General features: G+C 48.5%; 1 protein-coding gene across 1 annotated transcript in view; it reads left to right on the top strand.

The window, feature by feature from the left end:
- Nucleotides 1-6,068: 6,068 nt before the first annotated feature.
- IPO11 (importin 11) overlaps nucleotides 6,069-21,836 on the top strand; it is a 140,431-nt gene continuing 124,663 nt past the window's right edge. The window contains exons 1-3 of the mRNA XM_040977596.1: nucleotides 6,069-6,216; nucleotides 15,473-15,616; nucleotides 17,820-17,920. Coding sequence (XP_040833530.1) covers nucleotides 15,479-15,616; nucleotides 17,820-17,920 — 239 coding nt within the window. The 5' untranslated portion in view covers nucleotides 6,069-6,216; nucleotides 15,473-15,478. The remainder of the gene's footprint in view (nucleotides 6,217-15,472; nucleotides 15,617-17,819; nucleotides 17,921-21,836) is intronic.

The following is a 21,836-nucleotide window of genomic DNA, read 5'->3' on the forward strand; positions in this document are numbered from 1 at the left end:
TCCAAGCTGGTGCGCTCTGTTGCCTTGCCACAGTCTCCCGCAGTCCTGGGTAAAGCGGCCTCTTCTCTGGACCATGGGGATGCCTTCCCAAACCTTGGTTTTAGTCCCTTCTTTCCTGGCTGCAATTTCGAGGAAAAAATGTCATATCCTGCTGGCACCTTACACTCCCGATTTCGTATCATTTCCCTATTTCATTCATCTTCGACAGTGCTGGAGTCAGTCTGCGCGGCAGTGTGTCAGACGTTAGGAATGAAAGGACGGCCTTGGCGCCTAGTCTGTGTGCAAAGAACTTTCGGGAGAGAGGGAGGCAGGGCGCCAGGAAGACTGTGACAGTGATAGCGCTCGGAGACGCGGCTTGCAGGTTCTGCTGGACAGGCCTGTTGTCCGGTTTGCCATTTTCAAATACTTTTCTGAACAGCGTCTTCTCATCACCACCATTTTAATTTTTAAAAAAGATTTGTTTCTTTTTATTGCAAAGTCAGATATACAGAGAGGAGGAGAGAGAGAGGAAGAGCTTCCGTCCGATGATTCACTCCCCAAATGACCACAATGGCCGGTGCTATGCCGATCCGGAGCCAGGATCCAGGAACTTCCTGCATGTCTCCCACGAGTGTGCAGGATCCCAAGGCTTTGCGCCATCCTAGACTGCTTTCCCAGGCCACAGGCAGGGAGCTGGATGGGAAGTGGAGCTGCTGGGATTAGAACCGGCGCCCATATGGGATCCCTGCGCGTTCAAGACTAGGACTTTAGTTGCTAGGCCACAGCTCCGGGCCCCAAAGTTTCATTTTCCTCAGAGTGACGGGATGCGTGGTGGGGAACATCCTTGGGGATGGGGTCAGTCGGGGGCATCTGCACGTCCGCGAGTGACGTGACCAAGGTAAGAACTGCTTGCTGGAGATGTGTTGTACGTGACTAGGTCTGCAAGAGACTGGCGGGGTCCTTGTCAGGACTCCACTGCCATGGATGACAGTGGACCCTAGCCTGAGCTATCAATAAAGTTTCTTTGCTTTTGCACTGTTGCTCATGGAACCTTTCTGTCCGTGGTTTGGGGATCTTTTGGGTCTAACAACAGCAGTAAGACTGTCGTCCTCTCTGGCCCTAGCGCGGTGGCCTAGCAGCTAAAGTCCTTGGTTTGAATGCACTGGGATCCCATATGGGCGCCGGTTCTAATCCCGGTTGCTCCACTTCCCATCCAGCTCCCTGCTTGTGGCCTGGGAAAGCAGTCGAGGACGGCCCAAAGCTTTGGGACCCTGCACCCGCGTGGGAGACCTGGAGGAGGTTCCTGGCTCCTGGCTCCGGATCGGCATAGCATCAGCCGTTGCGCTCACTTGGGGAGTGAATCATCGGACAGAAGATCTTCCTCTCTGTCTCTCCTCTCTGTATATCCGCCTTTCCAATGAAAAAATAATAAAAATAAATCTTTTTTAAAAATAAAAATAAATAAATCTTTAAAAAAAAAAAGACCATTGTTTCCAGCCCCTTCATACTCCAGTATAAGGATTGCATTGCGGCACACTCAAACCTGATCGAAGCCATTGCACTGCGTCTGAGGCGCTGCGCGTGAACACTTCATCCTAACGGACCCCTCTGCTCAGCATGTGTCAGACATATGCTTTCCTATCGCCACCCTCGTCAAAAGGCAAGCCAAGGCACGTGAAACCTTCATCGGACCCAGACGAGGCAGCTTCCAACTTGAGGCAGTTGAAGGCACCTCCGAAGCAGATAGCAGAGGAAAGATGTTGTGGGGTGAATGTAGAAGTTGGGAAAAGGAAAGATTTGGGCTACTTGATAGGAAAAGTTCTCAGAATATCATTGAAATTTTCACGTCGCTTACATTTCATTGCCTGCTAACATTGAAATGGGTTTGGGTTTGTTCAAGTGGGAACGTTGAGCAGGGATCCCAGAACAGCATCAGTTGAAATACCTCCAAATCAATTGTTTTAGCACTAGAAGGTAGCCTATGTTATGTCACAAAATGAGACTTTTCTCGAAATGCGCTGAAGAGCACGTTCCCCTAACGTGGCTGAGCGGACAAGGCCGGCCTCCCTTGGGTCCCAGCCTAGTGTGAGCTGCAGGCCTCGGGAGGACGCAGGTCTTATTCCCCACCAGGGGGGAGCCAGAGGGCGGGACTCCAACCTGCCTCCCCAAGAAGCACGGGCTGAGGAAAGCTCCTGAACAACGAAGCTCTGAGTATTAGTGCTGGGTGCGGCAAGTTCTGATCTGCTTGGAATGCAGCCGTCCAGGAAAGGTGGACTTTTTTTTTTTTTTTTTTTAAAGATTTATTTTTATTATTTTTTCATTGGAAAGGCGGATATACAGAGAGGAGAGACAGAGAGGAAGATCTTCCGTCCGATGATTCACTCCCCAAGTGAGCGCAACGGGCCGATACTATGCCGATCCGAAGCCAGGAGCCTCTTCCGGGTCTCCCACATGGGTGCAGGGTCCCAAAGCTTTGGGCCGTCCTCGACTGCTTTCCCAGGCCACAAGCAGGGAGCTGGAAGGGAAGCGGGGCCTCCGGGATTAGAACCGGCGCCCATAAGGTGGACTTTTAATTCCTGAGTTCCCTGTTCAGCAGCTGTTCCCTTCGGAGAGGGTTCCCGTGAATTTCCGTGCCCGTAATGCCCTGATTTCTTTGCTTGCCCGGTAGATTTCCCTTCCACATGTGCCCAGGTTGGCTCTCTCTGTGGGCTACATCTGTGCGTGTTATCTGGTATCCTAAAAAGCAGGGTCCTGAAAAAACGATGCTTTCTCCGTGTGGCCTCTGGAAAGGCATGCTTACACTGACAGGGTTTGTATATTGCTTTTAACGGTTTTCAAAGTAAATGCTTTCCATGCCATTTGATTTTCTTTTTTTTTATATTTATTTATTTTTATTGGAAATGCAGATATACAAAGAGGAGGAGAGACAGAGAGGAAGATCTTCCGTCCGATGATTCACTCCCCAAGCGGCCAAAATGGCTGAAGCTGAGCCAATACAAAGCCAGGAGCTTCTTCCAGGTCTCCCACACAGGTGCAGGGTCCCAAGGCTTTGAGCAGGGAGCTGGATGGGCAGTGGGGTTGGGCCCGACAGAATAGCGCAGTGGCTAAAGTCCTCGTCTTCCATGCGAGGGATCCCGTATGGGCGCCGGTTCTAGTCCCAGCAGCTCCACTTCCCATCCAGCTCCCTGCTTGTGACCTGGGAAAGCAGTCAAGGACAGGCCAAAACTTTGGGCCCCTGCACCAGCGTGGAAAACTAAGAAGAAGCTCCTGACTCCTGGCTTGAGATCGGCACAGCTCCAGCTATTGCAGCTATCGGACAGAAGATCTTCCTCTCTGTCTCTCCTCCTCTCTGTATATCTGCATTTCCAATAAAAATAAATAAATATTTAGAAAGGAAGGAAGAAAGAAAGAAAGAAAGACAGACAGACACTGACCGGCACCCATATGGGATCCCAGTACATTCAAGGTGAAGACTTGAAGCCACTAGGCTACCGTGCCAGGCCCGTCATTTGATTTTCAATGAAAACTTGTGAAATTGTTAGGGCAAGTGTGATGACTTAGTTTACATTTCAGGACATGGAGTCTCACAGACCCTGGAGGTATTTCTCAAGATCCCACAGGAGGTGGCAGCACTGAGCACCAGCAGAGGGCGCCGGCCCGCTGAGGGCTTGTCCTTCCAGCATCTGCTGCTACTTCTGCCTGTTGGGATCTCAGTGGTCCTTATCATTGGTTCAAGAGCAAGGAAGGAAAAAAGTATTTACTGAGTCACTGTAACTACAATTTAGATCAATTTGACTTTGGTTTTTTTTTTTTTTTTTAAGATTTATTTAAGACTTATTCATTTTTATTGGAAAGGCAGATACACAGAGAGGAGGAGAGACAGGAAAATCTTCTATCCGATGATTCACTCCCCAAGCGGTCGCAATGGCCGATGCTATGCCCATCTGAAGCCAGGAGCTTCTCCCGGGTCTCCCACGTGGGTGCAGGGTCCCAAGGCTTTGGGCCATCCTCAACTGCCTTCCCAGGCCACAAGCAGGGAGCTGGAGGGGAAGTAGGACCACCGGGATTAGAATTAGCGCCCATATGGGATCCCGGGTGTGCAAGGCAAGGACTTTAACCGCTACGCCATTGTGCCAGGCCCCAATCTTACCTTTGAATGACAGTCTTAGAAGACTCAGAATATTCTGAGTCCAGTGTGGTGGCAATGGTTAAACCACTACATACCTGAGCAACTCATGTGAGCACGGGTTGAGTCCTGGCTGCTCCACTTCCCATCCTGCCTCCCGCTAATGTGCCTGGGAAAGCAGAAGATGGCGCACATGCTGGGGCCCCTACCACTGGCCCCGATGGAGTTCCAGCTCCGTCTTCGGGCCTGGCTCAGCCCCAGTCGTTGTGGCCGTTTGGGGAGTGAGTCAGATGCTGAAATGTCTTCTCCCTTCCTTTCTAGAACTCTGCCTTTGAAAAATAACAAAAGAATCAGTCTCTTCTATAGTATGAACTTAAAAAAAAATCTTGGAGTACTTTGACAGAGGTGTAGTAAGTATATATAATTTGATTCTTTTGCCTCTTCTGTGGGTTTCTTGGGCGCTGAGATAGGGCAGCTATATTGAAAGCAAAGTAACACAATTATAAAGTGTTCACTTGTAAAAATCCTTAAAAATACAGAAAGTGAGAAAAAAAAAAAGGTGAAAAAGTTACCCGCACGCTCACGGTGCTGTGAGACTTCTGTGAACACGCTGACATATACTGCTTGGTTGCTTTAATGTGTTCTTACAGAGTTCACACTGTATATGCAACATGCTTTTTTTTTGTTGTAAAATGCAGTGACATAAATTGCAGTTTTCAAGTGCTTACAGACTTGATGATCAATGTTAAAAGCTGCTGCAAAAGCTTCACTTTGTAGCTGCATAAGTTTACTATGTCATTCTGATACCAAAACAACATTCTTTTTATTTTTATTTTTATTTTTTTTTATTGGAAAGGTGGATATACAGAGAGGAGAGACAGAGAGGAAGATCTTCCGTCCGATGATTCACTCCCCAAGTGAGCGCAACGGCCAATGTTATGCTGATCCAAAGCCAGGAGCCTCTTCTGGGTCTCCCACGCAGGTGCAGGGTCCCAAAGCTTTGGGCTGTCCTCGACTGCTTTCCCAGACCTCAAGCAGGGAGCTGGAAGGGAAGCGGGGCTGCCGGGATTAGAACCGGCGCCCATATGGGATCCTGGTTGTGCAAGGCGAGGACCTTAACCACTGTGCCACCGCGCTGGGCCCCAAAACAACATTCTTATAAGAAAACAGAGCCATACACATTTCTGGGGAAATAATGTTGCCTACTTTGGATTATTTCCCTGGTACGAATTTTCCAAAAATGGGATTATTTAAACTATGAACCTTTTTTCTTCAGATAATATCTTCACAAATAGTTCCTTAAACAGTTGAATCAATTTTCACTCTTTTTTTTTTTTAATTATTTAGTTATCTGAAAGGGTTCCAGAGAGAGAGAGTGGGGGAAGGAGGAAGAGACAAGAAAGAAATCTCCCATCTGTGGATTCATGCCCCAGATGGCCACAGTGGCCAGTGCTGGGCGGGCTGAAGACAGGAGCCTGGAGTTCCAGCTGGGTCTCCCATGGGGACGGCAGGGGCCCAAACACTTCCAACTGCTTTTTCCAAGCTATTATGGTACAGGATGAGAAGTGGAGCAGCCAGGGACCAGTGTTGAGGGAGCAAGTTATGGGAATAACACTGTTTTAACAACGCTCAGCTGTGAGGAACCCGTAACGCATAAGGTTGACATCGACGGTAGGAGAGTAAAATGGTGCTGCCTCAGTCAGACTGGGGACAATTGATTTTCCCGGGAGTGGGGCTAGGCGGGCCTATGGTTGCCATGGTTACAGTCGCCCTGGCCCGGCTCCGGGATGTTGCGCAAGCGCACTTAGCAGCTCTCCCCAGCCGGCGCCTCTGGGTTCGAAGAGGAAGCTCCGCCCTCCCCATCTCTCCGTTGGCCAATGGCCTTCTCCGAGTGCCGGTCGCGTGCTCACTGGGTGCCTGTGACGCAGTTTTCGCGCGCCCGCGTCGTTTGCAGCCGCGACGCTGAACATGGCGCGTTCCTAGAAGCCGCTTTCGGCATCAGTAGGCGGCAGCGTGTGGACAAGGCAGCGTGGGGCGCGGGAGCAACTGACGCCACTTTGTGTTGGGAAGTGGGAGCGGGACGGCCGTGTGGTTCCGGACCGAACCAAACGGTGAGGCCCCGGCCTGAGAGGCTCCGCGCGCGGGAGTGGAAGGGAGGAGTGGGCTGGGCAGCCGAGCCCCGGGAAGCAAGGGGAGGACCCGGGGGGCTGTGAGGGAGACCGGGAACGGCAGGACCGAGGCGCGGGCGGGCTGCAGGCTTGGCTCTGCATCCTCCCGGGAGCTCCCCGGGCTGGCGTGGTCGGCGGGGAGCCCAGCCATTGTTGGTTGCCGTGGCGAGCCACGGCCGGTGCCTTTGCCCTTGGGGAGAGGTGGTGCGGTTGGGAGAGAACGTGGTGCTGTCTAGCGTGTCCCCGTTGAACGTGGTTGTGGAGCATCCCACCCCCGTCCCTTTTTTTGGCTCAAAGGGGGCGCTGCCGTGAAAGTGTTAAACCTTAGCCCCATCCTTGCCTGTGATGAGGGAAAGTGATGGGAGTGAGACGTTTTCTGAGGAGAGCTTCGTGCTGAGGTATGGCCGCCGGGACTCAGGCTCAGCCATTTCCCTCAGCTTTCCGTTTGGGGCTTCGTGTGTGTGTGTGTGTGTGTGTGAGAGAGAGAGAGAGAGAGAGAGAGAGAGAGAAATAGAAATTCAACGGGATCATTTCTTGAGGCCCGTGGCGTTTGTCATTTGAAGCATCTTTTGTGACATGGAGGTGGATGAGAGAAGTCTTCCTCCCTCAGAATGACGTGGCTGAATAGTAAGGGCATGGCGAGGTAGTGCCTGGATTGTGAATGACCAGCTCTGTTGTCGTGGACTGGTGCCCTTGAGGTGTAGGTATTCTTCAGAAGGGAATAGGGAAGGGCAGTTTGCAGCCATGATGGTTCCCCCCACCTCACTTGCAGAGGGGTTTTCCTCATCCATTTCTCACGTGATTTCATACCTTGCTCCTTCAGTTTAAGGGCAGGGTGAGCCCCCCACCCCCACTCCCCTCAGACGTTCATTGCATGGTGTCTTTTTCTTACATCTTTGAGAAAGATCTTGGTTAAAGCAGAAAAGAAAAATTCTCCCTGTTGCTTGTGATAGGGCTGGAACGTTGTTTTCCTGCTGGAACCTGGCACAGGGGATACATGGAAGCGATGTAATCATGGATTGCAAAGATGTGTGGATATGTGTTATAGCCCCAGGGCTGGAGGATGCTCCCACCCTAGTTAGAGAGGATTCTCTACGCATGTGAATTTCATTGTGGTAGCAGTGGTCAGGGTCCTAAGCAAAGATGTGAGGAGTGCTTATTAATTAGTAGAGAAGTCTTTAGATTTTGTGACGTGATCACTATATGTATGTCCAGAATCAAAGCAGAATGCCAAGTACTTCTTGTGGCAGGTAAAAGAAGCTGAAGATTTTGATGAATATACATTTTCTGCAAATAAAAACCCTCATGTGTTTGAAAGGTGATGTGTTTGGTTCGAGTTTGTGTTGGAAAAATGCGCCCATGTATGTTTGCATTTGATGTCACTTCATCCAATTCAGTGTTACTGGTGGTAATAGTACTTGTTCCTCTCTGTGTCAGATGGGGACTGTCAGTTAATTTCAGAGTGTCTCCGGGCTTGGCAGGGCCTGCTTAGTGCGGCTTGAGACCGGAGTTGTCTTTGGGAGCTTTGAAGAGCTTCAGCTAGGTCAGTGCTCTCCGCCCTGCCTATTCCAAACATGGGATCATCTGGGAATTGCTTAGTACTGCTCCGTCTCATGGCCAGGACGAGAACTCCTGACTCAGAGCGTGCCGTCAGTGGGAATGGCTGTGAAAGCTTCAGAGGTGGGAGTGTGATCAGTACAAGTTGAGGAGTTCCCTTTAAAAAATAACTTGCATGAAAATGATAACGTTGATTTAAGTCTGAGATGATCTTATGCCGATTGTCAGCTGATTCAGCTGGTTGAAGAAATTGCATGCTGGAAGCGGAAAGGCCTGTTACCCGTGTGCAGCGGTTCAAGGCCAGGCTCTGACTTGTGTGCTTCTTTTTTCTTTTTTTAAAGATTTATTTATTTTTATTGCAAAGTCAGATATATATATACATATATATATATATGGTCTGGGCTGCTGACAGTCTTGATTTTTGCACTTACCTGCAGGGACTGTGTCTCGACAGAGGAATTCCCCAGGCTGCTAATCACAGATCTTGTGCACATTGGTGGGTGCTACAGCCCAGCCCTGTCTGGCCAACCCCCAGTCCCAGTTCTCATGTGGTTCTGTGGGTGCCAAGACCTAGCTCAGCCTGTCTTACACCCTCTCTGGCTCTTGCGAGGCCTGGTGAGTACTGGAGCCTAGCCCAGTGTGGCACACTCCAGACCCAGTACTCACCCATTCTGAGGGATGCTGCAGCCATGTGCAGCCCAGTTCACCACCTGCATTCCTACTCTTGTACTCACCAGCCCAGCCAGGGCATCCCTTTAACTCCCCGACACAGATCTTGCACCTGCTGGTGGTTGCTCTGACCCAGCCTGGCATAGTCAATCCACATGTCTTGGTCTTTACCATCATATATTGCAGCCTGGCCTGACCTGGCCTGCCTCAAGTCCCAACTCTTGCTGGTGGGTGCTACAGCCTAACCTTGCCTAGCCTGCCCTTTTTCTTGGCTTTCATACAGACCAGTAGGTGTGATAGCCTAGCCTGGCATGGACTATACCCCATCCTGTCTCCTGTTTCAGCCATAAGGTTTGGCCCCATTCTGCCCGGTCTGCCCCCATTCTGCCCGGTCTGCCCCATCACAGAACCAGCCTGCATACCTGCTAACAAGTGGAGCCTCCTGGCCTGGACTGGCCCACACCCAGCCTGATTCACACGTTCACCAGTGGGAGTATAGCCCGCCAGGGCAGTTCCCCAAGTTCCTGTATCAGGCCCACTTGAAGACCTGGATGTCTCACGTGGTGGCAGGTGCTAGGCCCTTACCCAGCCCAGTCTGTGCCCCAGTCTCTGTCTTTGTATGTGCTGGTGAGTGTTGCAGCGCTGCACAGCCAACACCCAATGTTTGAGTGTGCCTGTGGGTGCTACAGCCTGTAACCGCTTGGCCGGTCCTTTACCACAGCTTGCATGAATTCCATGTCATGGCTAGTTTGGCCCGTCACCACCCACAGCTCTTGAGCAAACCAGAGGGTGTTGCAGTTCCAGAGGGGAGAGCCTACAGAATCTGCCCCCAGACCTGGGGCGTGCTGCTTAGTGTCATGGTCCAGCCTAATGTGACCCATCTCCTGTTCCAGCATTCTCTGGCAGGTACTGTGGTCCAGGATAGACCCCCCCCAGCCCTAGTTTTTGCATGTGCCAGTGAGAGGTGGTCCATGCTAACTAAAGTCAGATCTCCTGTGTGGGCGGTTGCATTGGTCTGACCCAGAAAGGTTCTCCAGTTTCCCTTCTTGGGAAATTGGTTTCAGCCCCTTTGCTTACCTGCAGGTGCAGTGGCCTGGTTGGTGGAAGTCATTCCTCACCTGCAACATACTCCCTCAGTACTCCCCACTTCCACACATCCCTATATGCCCCTCCTTGAGCAATCCACAGTCCCTGTGCCCGATAGCACATGGGTTCCCCAGCCCGATCTTCCATTGCGGTAGCATGCTGGCCTGGAGCCCAAGTGCATGCACGGTTCCCCAGACCCAGTCTGCTGGCACACTATGCCAGCATGCCAGCCTGGGATCCTATCCTTTCGCCTGCTGGGACCTAAGCACATGCATGGGTCCCTTGTCCCACGCCAGCTTTCCTGCCCATTTGCCCAAGATCCAGGGGTGTGCATGATCCCCCAGGTCTGCTCCACTGGCCATGGTGGAAACCTGGATGGGGCGTTCCCTGGCACACTGGTGTAGTTAACAGATTTCTCATTAACCAGGCCCAGGTGCCCCCTAGCTATTGGCTTTTCTTCCAGTAGTGTAACAGTTGCCTAGGTACAAGGCAACCTAGGTGTGAAATAAGTTTTTAAAGATTTATTTTATTTGAAAGACAGAGTTACAGAAGAGGAGAGACACAGAGAGGGCCCTTCAATGCACTGATTCACAATGACTGGAGCTGAGATCATCTGAAGCCAAGATCATCTTCAAGTCCCCCATGTGGGTGCAGGAGCCCAGTGTTATAAATATTCAAATAGTCCCTAGCGGAAAGGAGGTTCCCCACTCCTGATTTAATGAAGTGTTGAATATGTATTGAGAGCATACATCCTTGTCTTATTTCTGAACCTGGTGATACATTCATTAGTTATTACGTTGCTGCCAGATGCCCTGAATCAGATTAAGGGAGTTCTGTTTTGTGTTGTTCTGTTGGTATGTTGTAATGCAATGATTTTCATGTCTTGAATCCCTGGTAAAACCCCCCTGGTGGTGGCGGTGCGTGTTCATTGGGAGTATTCCTGGATCATTATTTCTGCCTGTGTGTTCATAAGACGTGTGTGTTTCCTGCTGTTTCAGGCACGGTGTCCCTGCTCTCTGAGTGAGCTCCTGCGGGCGCTGTTGAGGGCCTCTCTTGGCCTGCTGCCCTGGAGGAGAGCTGCTGCCCCTGGTGTGGAGTCTGTAGAAGAAGAGCATGCCTCAGATTTCTTGTGGTGCTTATTTGAAATAAATCTTTTGTAACTCGTAGCTGGGATGGTGAGGAAATGCCGGCTGGTTGCCCCTCTAGATGCAGCCCAGGGCACGGGTTGAGAGCCCTGGAGCCTGGAGCCCAGCCTTTGCCTGGTTCTTTGTTGTACATTATTTAGCAAGTCATCTCATGCGTGGTTCTTGGACACACCGGGAACATGCCATTCCCCTACGCGGTCCTTCCCTTTAAGGTCCTAGCTCTGTTAGTGACCTTCCCTGAATAAATCATTTCACACAGGAACCATTTTGATTTTTACATTCTTTTCAACTTTTGCTGTAATTGTATTCTTTTCCCTAAGTCACTACACTTGTTGCTTTAGCATTTCATTAGCTTGGTTGAGTTATTCTTTATGTGCAGTGCTCTGAAACTAGGAACGAGCAGTGCAGTAGACTAAGGAAGATTGTAGTGGCTGACATTCCAGCTGTGGAGGCCTGAGGAGCTGTCTGTGGTGGCTGATGTTCCAGCTGTGGAGGCCTGAGGAGCTGTCTGTCGGCAGCAGGCAGAGGCACTTAGTTTTTTCTTGCCAGTTCTTTCAATGAAAAATTCCTGGGCCCGGCGGCGTGGCCTAGTGGCTAAAGTCCTCACCTTGAATGTCCCGGGATCCCATATGGGCGCCGGTTCTAATCCCGGCAGCTCCACTTCCCATCCAGCTCCCTGCTTGTGGCCTGGGAAAGCAGTTGAGGACGGCCCAAAGCCTTGGGACCCTGCACCCGTGTGGGAGACCCGGAAGAAGTTCCTGGATTCCGGCTTCGGATTGCGCTCACTTGAGGAGTGAATCATTGGATGGAAGATCTTCCTCTCTGTCTCTCCTCCTCTCTGTATATCTGCCTTTCCAATAAATAAATAAATCTACTGAAGGCATATTTGGGCTTTGAGTTTTTATCTTTAGGTGACTTACTCATGTTTTTGTTGGGAAACATGTCTAGATTCTTTAAAGATTTATTTATTTTTTTTGGAAAAAGGCAAATTTACAGAGAGAGAGAGAGAGAGAGATCCTCCCATCCACTGGTTCACTCTCCAAGTGGTCGATGGCCAGACCTGAGCTGATCTGAAGTCAGGAGCCAGGAGCTTCTTCTGTGTCTTCCATGCAGGTGCAGGATCTCAAGACCTTGGACCGTCCTCGACTGCTTTCCCAGGCCACAAGCAGGGAACTGGAAGAGAAGTGGAACATCTGGGATTTGAACCGATACCCATATGGGATCCTGGGGCACACACAGTGTGAAGACTTTAGCCACTAAGCTGCTGCACTGGGCCCTGCAGTTTGTTTTGAGGATACTCCTTACTGCCTTCCACTGTACTGTCCCACAGAAATTTGAATACAAAGTAGGAATAATTCTGTTGTTGTGAGACTATGTGTTGATGGCTAAAATGTATGTACTGAGTTTTTTTCTCTTAGCCTGTGTGCATTTTTGGAAGCGTGGCTCCAGTCAAAAAGAGAGAGCAAGCATGGTATCTGGGAGGACCTGAGTGGGCAGGGTGCTGGAGGGAGGTGTGGACAGGAAGCTCTGGTAGCTTCCATTGGAACAGGTGGATGGTACGGTGATTGAGGCAGGGAGATAGTGGTACGAAGTCTTGAAGATTGCCGTGCTGTGAGGGTTCAGTGGGATTAAGTGTGCCTTAACGTAAGAAATTGCCATGGGGTTTAGTAGCAGGGCAGGAGTTTATAAGTAGCATTATAAAGCAGGGCTTTTCCCCCTTGCTTTTTTGTTTTCTTTGGTTGGTTTTGGCGGTTGTGGTTGGTAGAGGTAAGGCCGGTAGGGGCCAGATAGGGATTCGCACTCTATTCATCCGTTTGTAGCAATGCAGTCTGTAGTCTTAGTATTATGACTTTTGTACATCTGCCAAAAAAAAAAAAAAGTCCAGATACTGGTATTTCACCCTACAAGATCCTAGAGAGCTGCTGCGTCTCCGGCTTCATCTTGTGTCGCTTTGTCCTTTCCTCGTTCTCAGCCGTGCTCCCTTTTGAAGTTCATTTCTAGTTACCCGGCCTTTTAAAAAGCTGTATGTGCTGCTTGTCAAGGCTGGGCCTTCAGACCTTTGCGTTTCTTGCCTGGAAGATCTCACTGCAGGGAACCCTTGTGGGGCACTGGGTCTAACGTAGCACGTTCAGGTAGTTTGTGTAGCTGAGCCCCAGGCCTCAAGGGCGAGGTTGGCATCACTCCCACAAGGGGAGGACCAGTGACTACCTTTCAGCAAGGTGAAGGCTCTGCTGCTTGAATTTTCCACCTAAATGGTACTAGTGCTTACCACAGTAGGATTTTTATCTGAACTAGGTGAGTGAAGCTCTTGGCACACTGCTGGTGACTTCACACATCCTTTTGTTCCTTTGTTTATTTTACTTTTAGCTGGCTACACTTGTACTGATTGGGAAAGAATCAGTGTGTTCTCACTCTTCATGTCCTGATGGCTTTCGTTCTGCAGCGGTTCAACTGCAGCTCCGTGCTGGTTGACCTGCTTCAGAGGGCTGCAGAGTTGCAACCACTGTGTCTTTTGTCATCTGCCACGTGAGCAGTTGACTCTCACATGCTTGGGTCTTTTGAGGCACTTGCATGGTTTACCCAGAGTTAAAGCCGTGCCTTCGGCCCCGTGTCCCTCCCTTCCTTCCCTGTTCTTGCCGGTGGGTTTGGAGAGAGCAGGCGGAGTGTGCTTTAGGATGCTGGCGAAGAGGCTGCCACATGGCTGCGATGTGGTGCCCACTGCCGTGCGTGGCTGCTCAGCATCTGAAATGCCATTCTTTCTCAGTGTATAATGGACACAGGGTTTCGTGAGTTAATATAAAAATATGGAAATTTTAAAAATACTGATAGCATGTTGATATGATAGCATTTTAGACATACTAAACCAAATGTGTTGTGCGGGCTTTGTGGTGCAGCAGACAAACCTCTGCCCATGGTGCTGACATGCCACATGGGTGCCAGTGAGTGTCCCAGCTGCTGCACCTGGACAAAGCCTGGGGATGGCAGCTGAAGATGGTGCAGATGTTCAGGCCTGCTACCCACACAGGCGATGAAGGTGCTTGCTCCTGGTGTGGATCTGCTGCAGCCCTGGCCACCGCAGCCGTTTGGAGTGGACCAGTGGGTGGAGGATCTTTCTATCCTGCCTCCCCTCCCCTCTGTAACTCTAAGTGGCAAATAAATAATCTTTCTAAAAAACCAAATACATCACTTCTGGTTTCTTTTGGCAACTAGAAATTGTACAATTTTATCTGTGACTTGCTTTTGTGGTATACCTTACATTTCTAGAGAGAGGAATGCATTATCTTTAGTGTTTTTTTTTTTAATTAGAAAAAGTAAGAGAGAGAGAGAGAATGCTAATGTGCTAACTTTCAAGAACTCTAGAACTCTTCTGGTTTGTTCCCCAAATGCCTGCAGTAGCCAGGGCGGACGCAGGGTGAGGCCAGGCTCCTGGAGCCGCATCCTGTTCTCCGTGAGTTAACGGGACCCAGATGGGAACCATCGTCTGCTGCCTCCTGAGGTGCACATTAGCAGGAAGCTGGAATCAGCAGAGTGGACACTCCAGCCTAAGGCCCAGGTCCAGGATGTGGCTGTCCTAAGTGCCTTGGTAACTGTGAGGTCAAATGCCAACCCTTTGTTTTTAAAATTTTAAAAATTTTGAAAAGCATTATGCTCGGAATCTTGAGCAGGCCAGCGATGTCTAATCAGAATTTAAGAACTTCAATCCCAACTTCCTCTTCTGGTTGTGAAACAACGAAAGGCAGTTTCCTTTAGAATTAAATTGATATAAATATAAATGATTTAGATGATCAGAGTTTGAGTGTGAAGATTATGTGCAAATCAGGCAGAAACATGAAGGCGCATGAGGTGTAGCGGTAACTTGTGCTCGCCTGGGCAGCATACACACTAAAGTTGGATTAATACAGAGGATTAGCTTGGCTCAAGGGTGACATGCAAATTTGTGAAGCATCCATATTTTTAAGATTTTTAAAAGCATATCTATTTTTGACACTCATTTTTATTGGAAAGGCAGATTTATAGAGATAACGAGAGACAGGGACAAAGATCTGCAGTCTCCTGTTTTATTCCTCAGATGGCCACAGTGGGCTGGGGTTGAGCGTATCTGAAGGCAGGAGCCAGGAGCTTTGGGTTTCCCACATGGATGCAGGGTCCTAAGGCTTTGGGCCATGCTTGGCTGCTGTTCTTAGCCCATAGCAGGGAGCTGGATGAGAAGTGGAGCCGCTGGGACATGAACTGGAACCCATGTGGGATGTTGGCACTTGCATTTGGAGGATTAGGTAATTTAGCCAGCATGCTGGCCTTATTTATCTTAAAAAATCAGAATCCTAGAAAGATAGAGGGAGGGAAGGAGGGAAAGAGAGATCTTTCATCTGTTGGCAGGTGAGAAAGAAAGAATGACAATTTTCCATCTGCTGGTTCGCTCCCCAGATGAGCCAGAGGCCAGGGCTGGGCCAGGCTGAAGCCAGCAGCCTCACCAAGGAGCTTTGTGCATCCGCGTGGGAGACCTGAAGGAAGCTCTGGCTTTGGCCCGGCTCAGCCAGGGCCATTGTGGCCATTTGAGGAGTGAACCAGCGGATGGAACATCTTTGTCTGTCTCTTCTCTCGGTGGATGTGTCTTTCCAATAAAAATGAATAAATCTTAAAAAGGAAATAACTGGGAGCATGAAAGTGCTTTGCCTTCCGATTACGTTACTATTTTGTTAATGTGGAATGTATATTCAAGTATGTTAATTTCTCCTTACCAGGTTTCCATGGATCTCAACAGTGCCAGCACTGTTGTTCTTCAGGTCTTAACGCAGGCCACCAGTCAGGATACGGCTGTCTTAAAACCAGCGGAGGAGCAGCTGAAGCAGTGGGAGACACAGCCAGGGTTTTATTCAGTGTTGTTGGTGAGTTCTACAATAGTGTACTTCTGCCTTTAATGATCAGTTATTTTAATTTTTAAAAACTTTATTTTTATTACAAAGTCACACATACAGAGAGGAAGATCTTCTGCCTGCTGATTGACTCCCCATGTGGCCACAACGGCCAGAGCTGAGCTGATCTGAAACCAGCAGCCAGGAGCTTCTTCTGGGTGTCCCACACAGGTGCAGGGTCCCAAGGCTTTGGGCTGTCCTCGACTGTTTTCCCAGGCCACAAGCAGGGAGCTGGCTGCTGGGATTAAAACCAGCACCCATATGGGATCCCGGCACGTTCAAGGCGCTGACTTTAGCTACTGGCTGCCCCTGCCAGGTTTTGATGTTTTAAAAACTAGTTTTATTGATGACTTACTTTAGAGTTTGGGTTTTCATTTCTGGTCAGACCCCTGAGGCTGCCAGTTGAATCAGAGAGTAATTCAGAATAAAATTGTATTTTGCAATATAGAATAAATTAGCAGTTGACATACGTTCTGTTTTTGGCTAAAAAGTGAGGTGTTTGTTAAGTTTATCATGACTTCAAGAGAAATTAAATGTTTAGAGTCATACCTGAGTGCAAGCAAGTGATTTTTAAAAAGAAAGAGGTACAGAGAGTTTGCAGTCGTGGCTTTGCTGCCCATGTCCCTGCCGTGGTTGGGGTTGACCAGGCTGGAACCAGGAGGCAGGAAGTCGGACTGGGTCTCTGGTAGCACCTGCTGCTCGCTAGTGCGTGCGTTAGCAGGAAGCTGGACTCGGGAATGGACATGAACCCAGGTGTCCTAACGGAGCGTAGGCATCACCGTGATTTCTTAACTGCTACGTCAGACACCCACCCTACTTTGGACTTATTTTAGCTCTAGTTGTCCACTTTGTGTCCTTGATCTCTGGATTCCTTTGCAGTTCTTAGGGAATGGTTGGGTTGACGGCTGCATTCTGCCTTGGTTTCTCAAGGGTAACTGAATCTGGCTCAGGCCCAGCAGCTTCCTCAGTATTCCCTTTGTGCACTCCTTTGCTCACGGAACTCCATTTCAGTGCTAGCAGCATCCCAGCATCCTAGTTGAATGGGATTCAGGAAGTGCGTTCTGTTTACTTTCTTGGAGAGTCTGCAGAAGGGCCTCTGACTCAGTTGCCAAGAGTCTGAAGGGATAAGTGGGAGTCACACGGCTGTCCATGTGATTTTTTTTTCTGGTGGTGTGCACATGCTTATCTGAAAGTGATATTGTATGATTATCTGTTTTTAATGCATCACATAAATGTATTCATACCAAGGAGCATACTTACCACACAATAAACTTTTATTTTATATAAGCAATTTTTTTAAAAAGATTGGTGTATTTTTATTTGAAAGGCCAAGTTACAGAGGTGGGGGGGAGTGTCCGAGTCTGCAGTGACTTCACGTGGGCCCGTCCGAGGCTGGGAGCCAGGAAGTTTCTCTAGGTTTCCATGTGGGTGCAGAGAACCAAGGGCTTTTGGCCATCTTTGCTCTCATCCCAGCCGGAAGCAGGGAGCTGGGACTGAAAGGAGCATCCGTGTGGTGTGCTGGCATTGCAGGTGGAGGCTTAACTCAATATGCCATGGTACTGCCTGCTCCTGCTCCTCCACCCCCAAGGTTTTTTTCTTAACTTTTTTTTTTAAAAGATTTATTTATTTGTATTTGAAAGGCAGATTTATAGGGAGGAGAGACGGAGAAGTCATCTGTCCACTAGTTTACTCCCCAAATGGCTGCAGTGGCCGGAACTGAGCCCATCTGAAGCCAGGAGCCTCTTCTGGGTCTCCTGTGAGGGTGCAGTGCCCCAGGGTGTTGGGCCATCCTTCATTGCTTTTCCTGAGCCACAGGCAGGGAGCTGGATGTGAAGTGGAGCAGCTGGGACACAAACTGGCACCCGTATGTGCTCCTGGCGCTTGTAGTGGGAAGATTAAGCCATTGCAGTGGATCCTATGAGTTTAATTTTTGACTGGGCTAATATTCAGACATGGTTAAAAACTAGAGTAGTATAATGAATTTCTGTTCAATGTCCATTAGACAACTTAGAATAGACTACTGGGAAAATATGTTATCTTACTTGAATTGTAGAATATGCCTAATGTGGAAAGTAAGAATGTGTTTGTTCATGAAACAGAACATTTAACTGAAATATCCATACATATTTTATTGTAGGGGAATACTGATTTTTTTATACCGTGTTTTTACTTACAGAATATTTTCACAAACCATACTCTGGATATAAATGTTAGGTGGCTTGCTGTTCTGTATTTTAAACATGGAATCGACCGCTACTGGAGACGTGTTGCACCTCAGTAAGTTCTTTGCACATCCGATCTTTTATAAACTGTAAGAATGTGCCTGTTGATGTTAAGGGGTATGTTGCTACTTACTTTGGCAGCATGTATCTGTAGGTCTCAGAACAGCAGAGAGGATGAGCATGCTGCTCTGCCAGGAGGACGTGGAAATGTGTGGGGCATTTGCAAAGCATTTGGTGTTTAGAAGAAAAACCAAATTATTGATGTATGTGCTTAATTTGGATTGGTAGCTCTGCTGTGTTACTCCATGGTGTGTGGGTGTGTATGCATCTTTGGTTGGGTTGTTTGAAAGACTGCGATGAAGGAATGAGTGATGCTGAAGCAGAAAGCCTTATTTCCTGTTGGTTTGAACAAGAATATGCTAAGATTTTGAAAAACAAAAACAAAACGCATGGTAAAGGAAATCCCAGGTCATTTCTGAATAAGGTGGATTCCAATTCCAGCCTCGGTGGGGGTCACACAACATTTGTAACGTCATCAAATTTGGTTGTAACTGTTGAGTGTTACGGAATAGATGAGACATAGATGAGATCCTGAAATCTAAGGAAGTAGTGAACGCTGCCATTGTTGACCAGAAGGTGGCACTGCAGGTCTGGGAATTGTCCCATTTGTAAAACCTTTTTAAGATTCTTGTCATAAGGGCTGCAAACTGCTTATCAAATGTGCCCTTGATTAATAGTGGAAGTAACTGGAATATTTTTAAGCTGCATTTACGTTACTGTGGTATAACGCAGGTCTTTCTCATTCTTAGGATTGTTCATAATTTTGGCAGAAATGTAGATTTGTATTGGAAGTACTTAAAAATCTGCTTGATTCTTTTATAAATTTTTGCTTGTGTAGTTCTTGCTTTTTACCATTACTTTTTTTATGAGTCTTAATATGTTTTGATTAAAAAAATTTTTTTTTTGAATTTTATCATGCAGTTCCATAGGGTCTGGGATTCCCCCCAACTCTCCTAATTCCCAAACCCCAACTGATTTTCCCCATATTATTACAATAGTATAGTTCTTCATAAGCAGTCGTAAGTCTTTCAGTGTGTGCTGCCATTGCTGGTACTGACAGTCGCAGACAGTCAGCATCCTATTGTCTAGATTCGTCCAACAGTTTCACTGGGAGTCCATCTTGGATTTGGAAGTAGGGATGCATACTGCGTTGTATCTTCACATCTGAGTATGATAGTCTCTATGGCATTATTATACATTCCCTCAAACGAGAAGCCACAAAACAAAGTCAACAACAGGTACGAAGTTAAAATACAAAGTTTACAGCAGCTTGAAGTTGAAAAACGGGCCACTGAATAACCAACTCATGGGTGAAGAAAACACAGAAGCCTCTTGGGTAAAATGATGCCATTGTGCAATTCATGACAAGAGAAAACAAACTATCTGAAAGAAATGAAAATGGAAGCAAGAACAACACGTGCTGGTGTGGGTGTAGGGAGAAAGGTTCTCTCTTTCACTGCTGGTGGGCGTGCAGGTTAGTACGACCACTATGGAAGTCAGTACAGAGAGAGCCTAGAGAATCATAAATAGAACTGCCATATGACCCAGCTGTCCTGCTCCTAGGAACATACCCAGAGGAAAGGAAAACTGCCTGTGAGAAGGGGATCTGTAATCCTGTATTTACAGCAGCACAGTCTACCATTAGTTTTATAGAAGGTGATTAGCTAACTTAAGCTTCTATCCTTCCTGTAAAGATAGAATTTAATTGCACATTAGTAGGGAGCTGGCTCGGAAGCGGAGCAGCCTGGATTCAAACCAGTGCCTAAAGGAATGCCAGTGTTTCAGGTGGTGGCTTTCCCTGCGCTATGCCGCAGTGTGTGTCTCCGCCTGTCTTTTATGGCCCTCTTGGTGAAATTTGTACAATCTAAGCGTATGAAAACACTCTGCAATCTATTTAGCTACAAGTTTTTTTTTTTTTAAAGATTTATTTTTATTATGTTTTTATTGGGAAAGCGGATATACAGAGAGGAAGATCTTCCATCCGATGATTCACTCCCCAAGTGAGCGCAACCGCCGAAGCTATGTCAATCCGAAGCCAGGAGCCTCTTCCGGGTCTCCCATGCGGGTCTGAGTACCCCGCAATTGTAATGTCTTGTATACCCGAAGCACAACACCCCACTCTCCTTTCCCATGATTGTTCCTACAGTTGGGGGGGGCATCAATCCGAAGCCAGTGCCCGACGACCTCTTCAGTGTGTCTCCATGCGCGGTTGCAGGGGTCCCAAAGCTAAGGGCCATCCTCTAATTTTCTCTGGGCAAGCAGACAGAATTCGACCTCACCCTTGACACAGTTGAGCTTAGTTTGTTTCTGGTTTGCTGTTACTCTCAGATTGTGGCTTTCCTGGGGCTTCTCGCTGGGAAGCCTCGGCTGTTTACCAGCATAGTGCTTTCTTGGTAGGGGATGAACTCAATTTTTTTGTCTCTTCAGCATGTGAGATCAGCTGAAATCTCTCTCTAGCTTTTTAGTCTCAGCTGGATTTTTTTGGGCGCGTTTCCAAAGGGAAAATGTCCTGGCTCATCACAATTCTTTTCTTTTTTTCTGAGAAGATCTTTGAAGTCCGCCCTGGTTAGAGAGAGTGTGTGTGTGTGTGTGTGTGTTTATATTTTCCCAGAGCTGCAACAAGTGATCACAAATTAAGTGCTTAAAACAACAGACGCTTATTCTCTTACTCAGTTCAGGAGACAAGAAGTCCAGCGTCCCAATGGCAGCAGGGCCGTGCTCGCTTTGCCCTGGAAGCGGCCCTGGCCTGCTTTGCCCACCTGCTGGAGGTCCGTCCCTGGTCTGGCGTGGCTGCCCTCTGCCCGCATTGCCCTCTGACCTTTGCTGAGCCGCATGTTTCTGTGTTCCCAGTTTGCTCTTTTTTTTTTTTTCCCCATTTTTTTCCCTTTATTTTTGACAATCTTTACAAAGTTAATTAGGGCACAAAGATTCAAGGGCTACAAGAAAGTGGGTAAGACTATTTCCACATTTTTTTCGTATATGTTGGGTAAAGGGGGAGATAAAGGGAGAAGCCCCACCCAGCCTCCCACCCATCCCAGGTCCCCGATATGGGGCATGCTCCGAGGGTCTTGCTCAAGTGGTTTTGATAGTTCAGCAGTTCTGAATTGCTGCCAGTCTCACCATCCCAAGCACGATGAGGTCGCCGCAGAATCCACTGGCTGACATAGTCACACTAGAGTCTGCGTTTGCCCAGTTTTTCACTGCCAGCATATGGCTGGGGTAGTGGGTTGATGTGTTCTGTCCTCTGTTGTGGTGCCAGGCGTCCTCTGCAGATTCCGAGAGACTGTCATATCCTCCATGAGCACCTGATTGTGCTGTCCACTGCTCCGTCTGAGCCTCTGATGAGGCTCGGCTCTGACACTTGCACTCCATGGTCCGACCCTGGAACCTGCACTTCGTGGTTAGGGTTCTGAGTCTGACAGTTCGACTGGGGAGATCCCCAAAGAAACTTCATCTGAGGTGATCCCAGACCAGATTCTTTTTTTTTTTTAAGATTTATTTTTATTATTATTATTTTTTTATTGGAAAGGCAGATACACAGAGAGGAGAGACAGAGAGGAAGATCTTCCATCCGATGATTCACTCCCCAAGTGAGCGCAACCGCCGAAGCTATGTCAGTCCGAAGCCAGGAGCCTCTTCCGGGTCTCCCACGCGGGTGCAGGGTCCCAAAGCCTAGGGCCGTCCTCGACTGCTTTCCTGGGCCACAGGCAGGGAGCTGGAAGGGAAGTGGGGCTGCCGGGATAGAACCGGCACCCATATGGAATCCCGGGTGTGCAAGACGAGGACCTTAACCACTGTGCCACTGCGCCGGGCCCCAGACCAGATTCTTGTGTGTACTTGCCAATTCAGGGTGCGGCACAGTCCATTGCCCCAATCAGCTGGTGGTTGCAATTGCTGGGTCGGTTCTGTTT

The sequence above is a fragment of the Ochotona curzoniae genome, unplaced genomic scaffold (assembly GCF_017591425.1).
Source record: "Ochotona curzoniae isolate NIBS_2020 unplaced genomic scaffold, NIBS_Ocur_1.0 contig_2754, whole genome shotgun sequence".
Classification (NCBI taxonomy): domain Eukaryota; kingdom Metazoa; phylum Chordata; class Mammalia; order Lagomorpha; family Ochotonidae; genus Ochotona; species Ochotona curzoniae.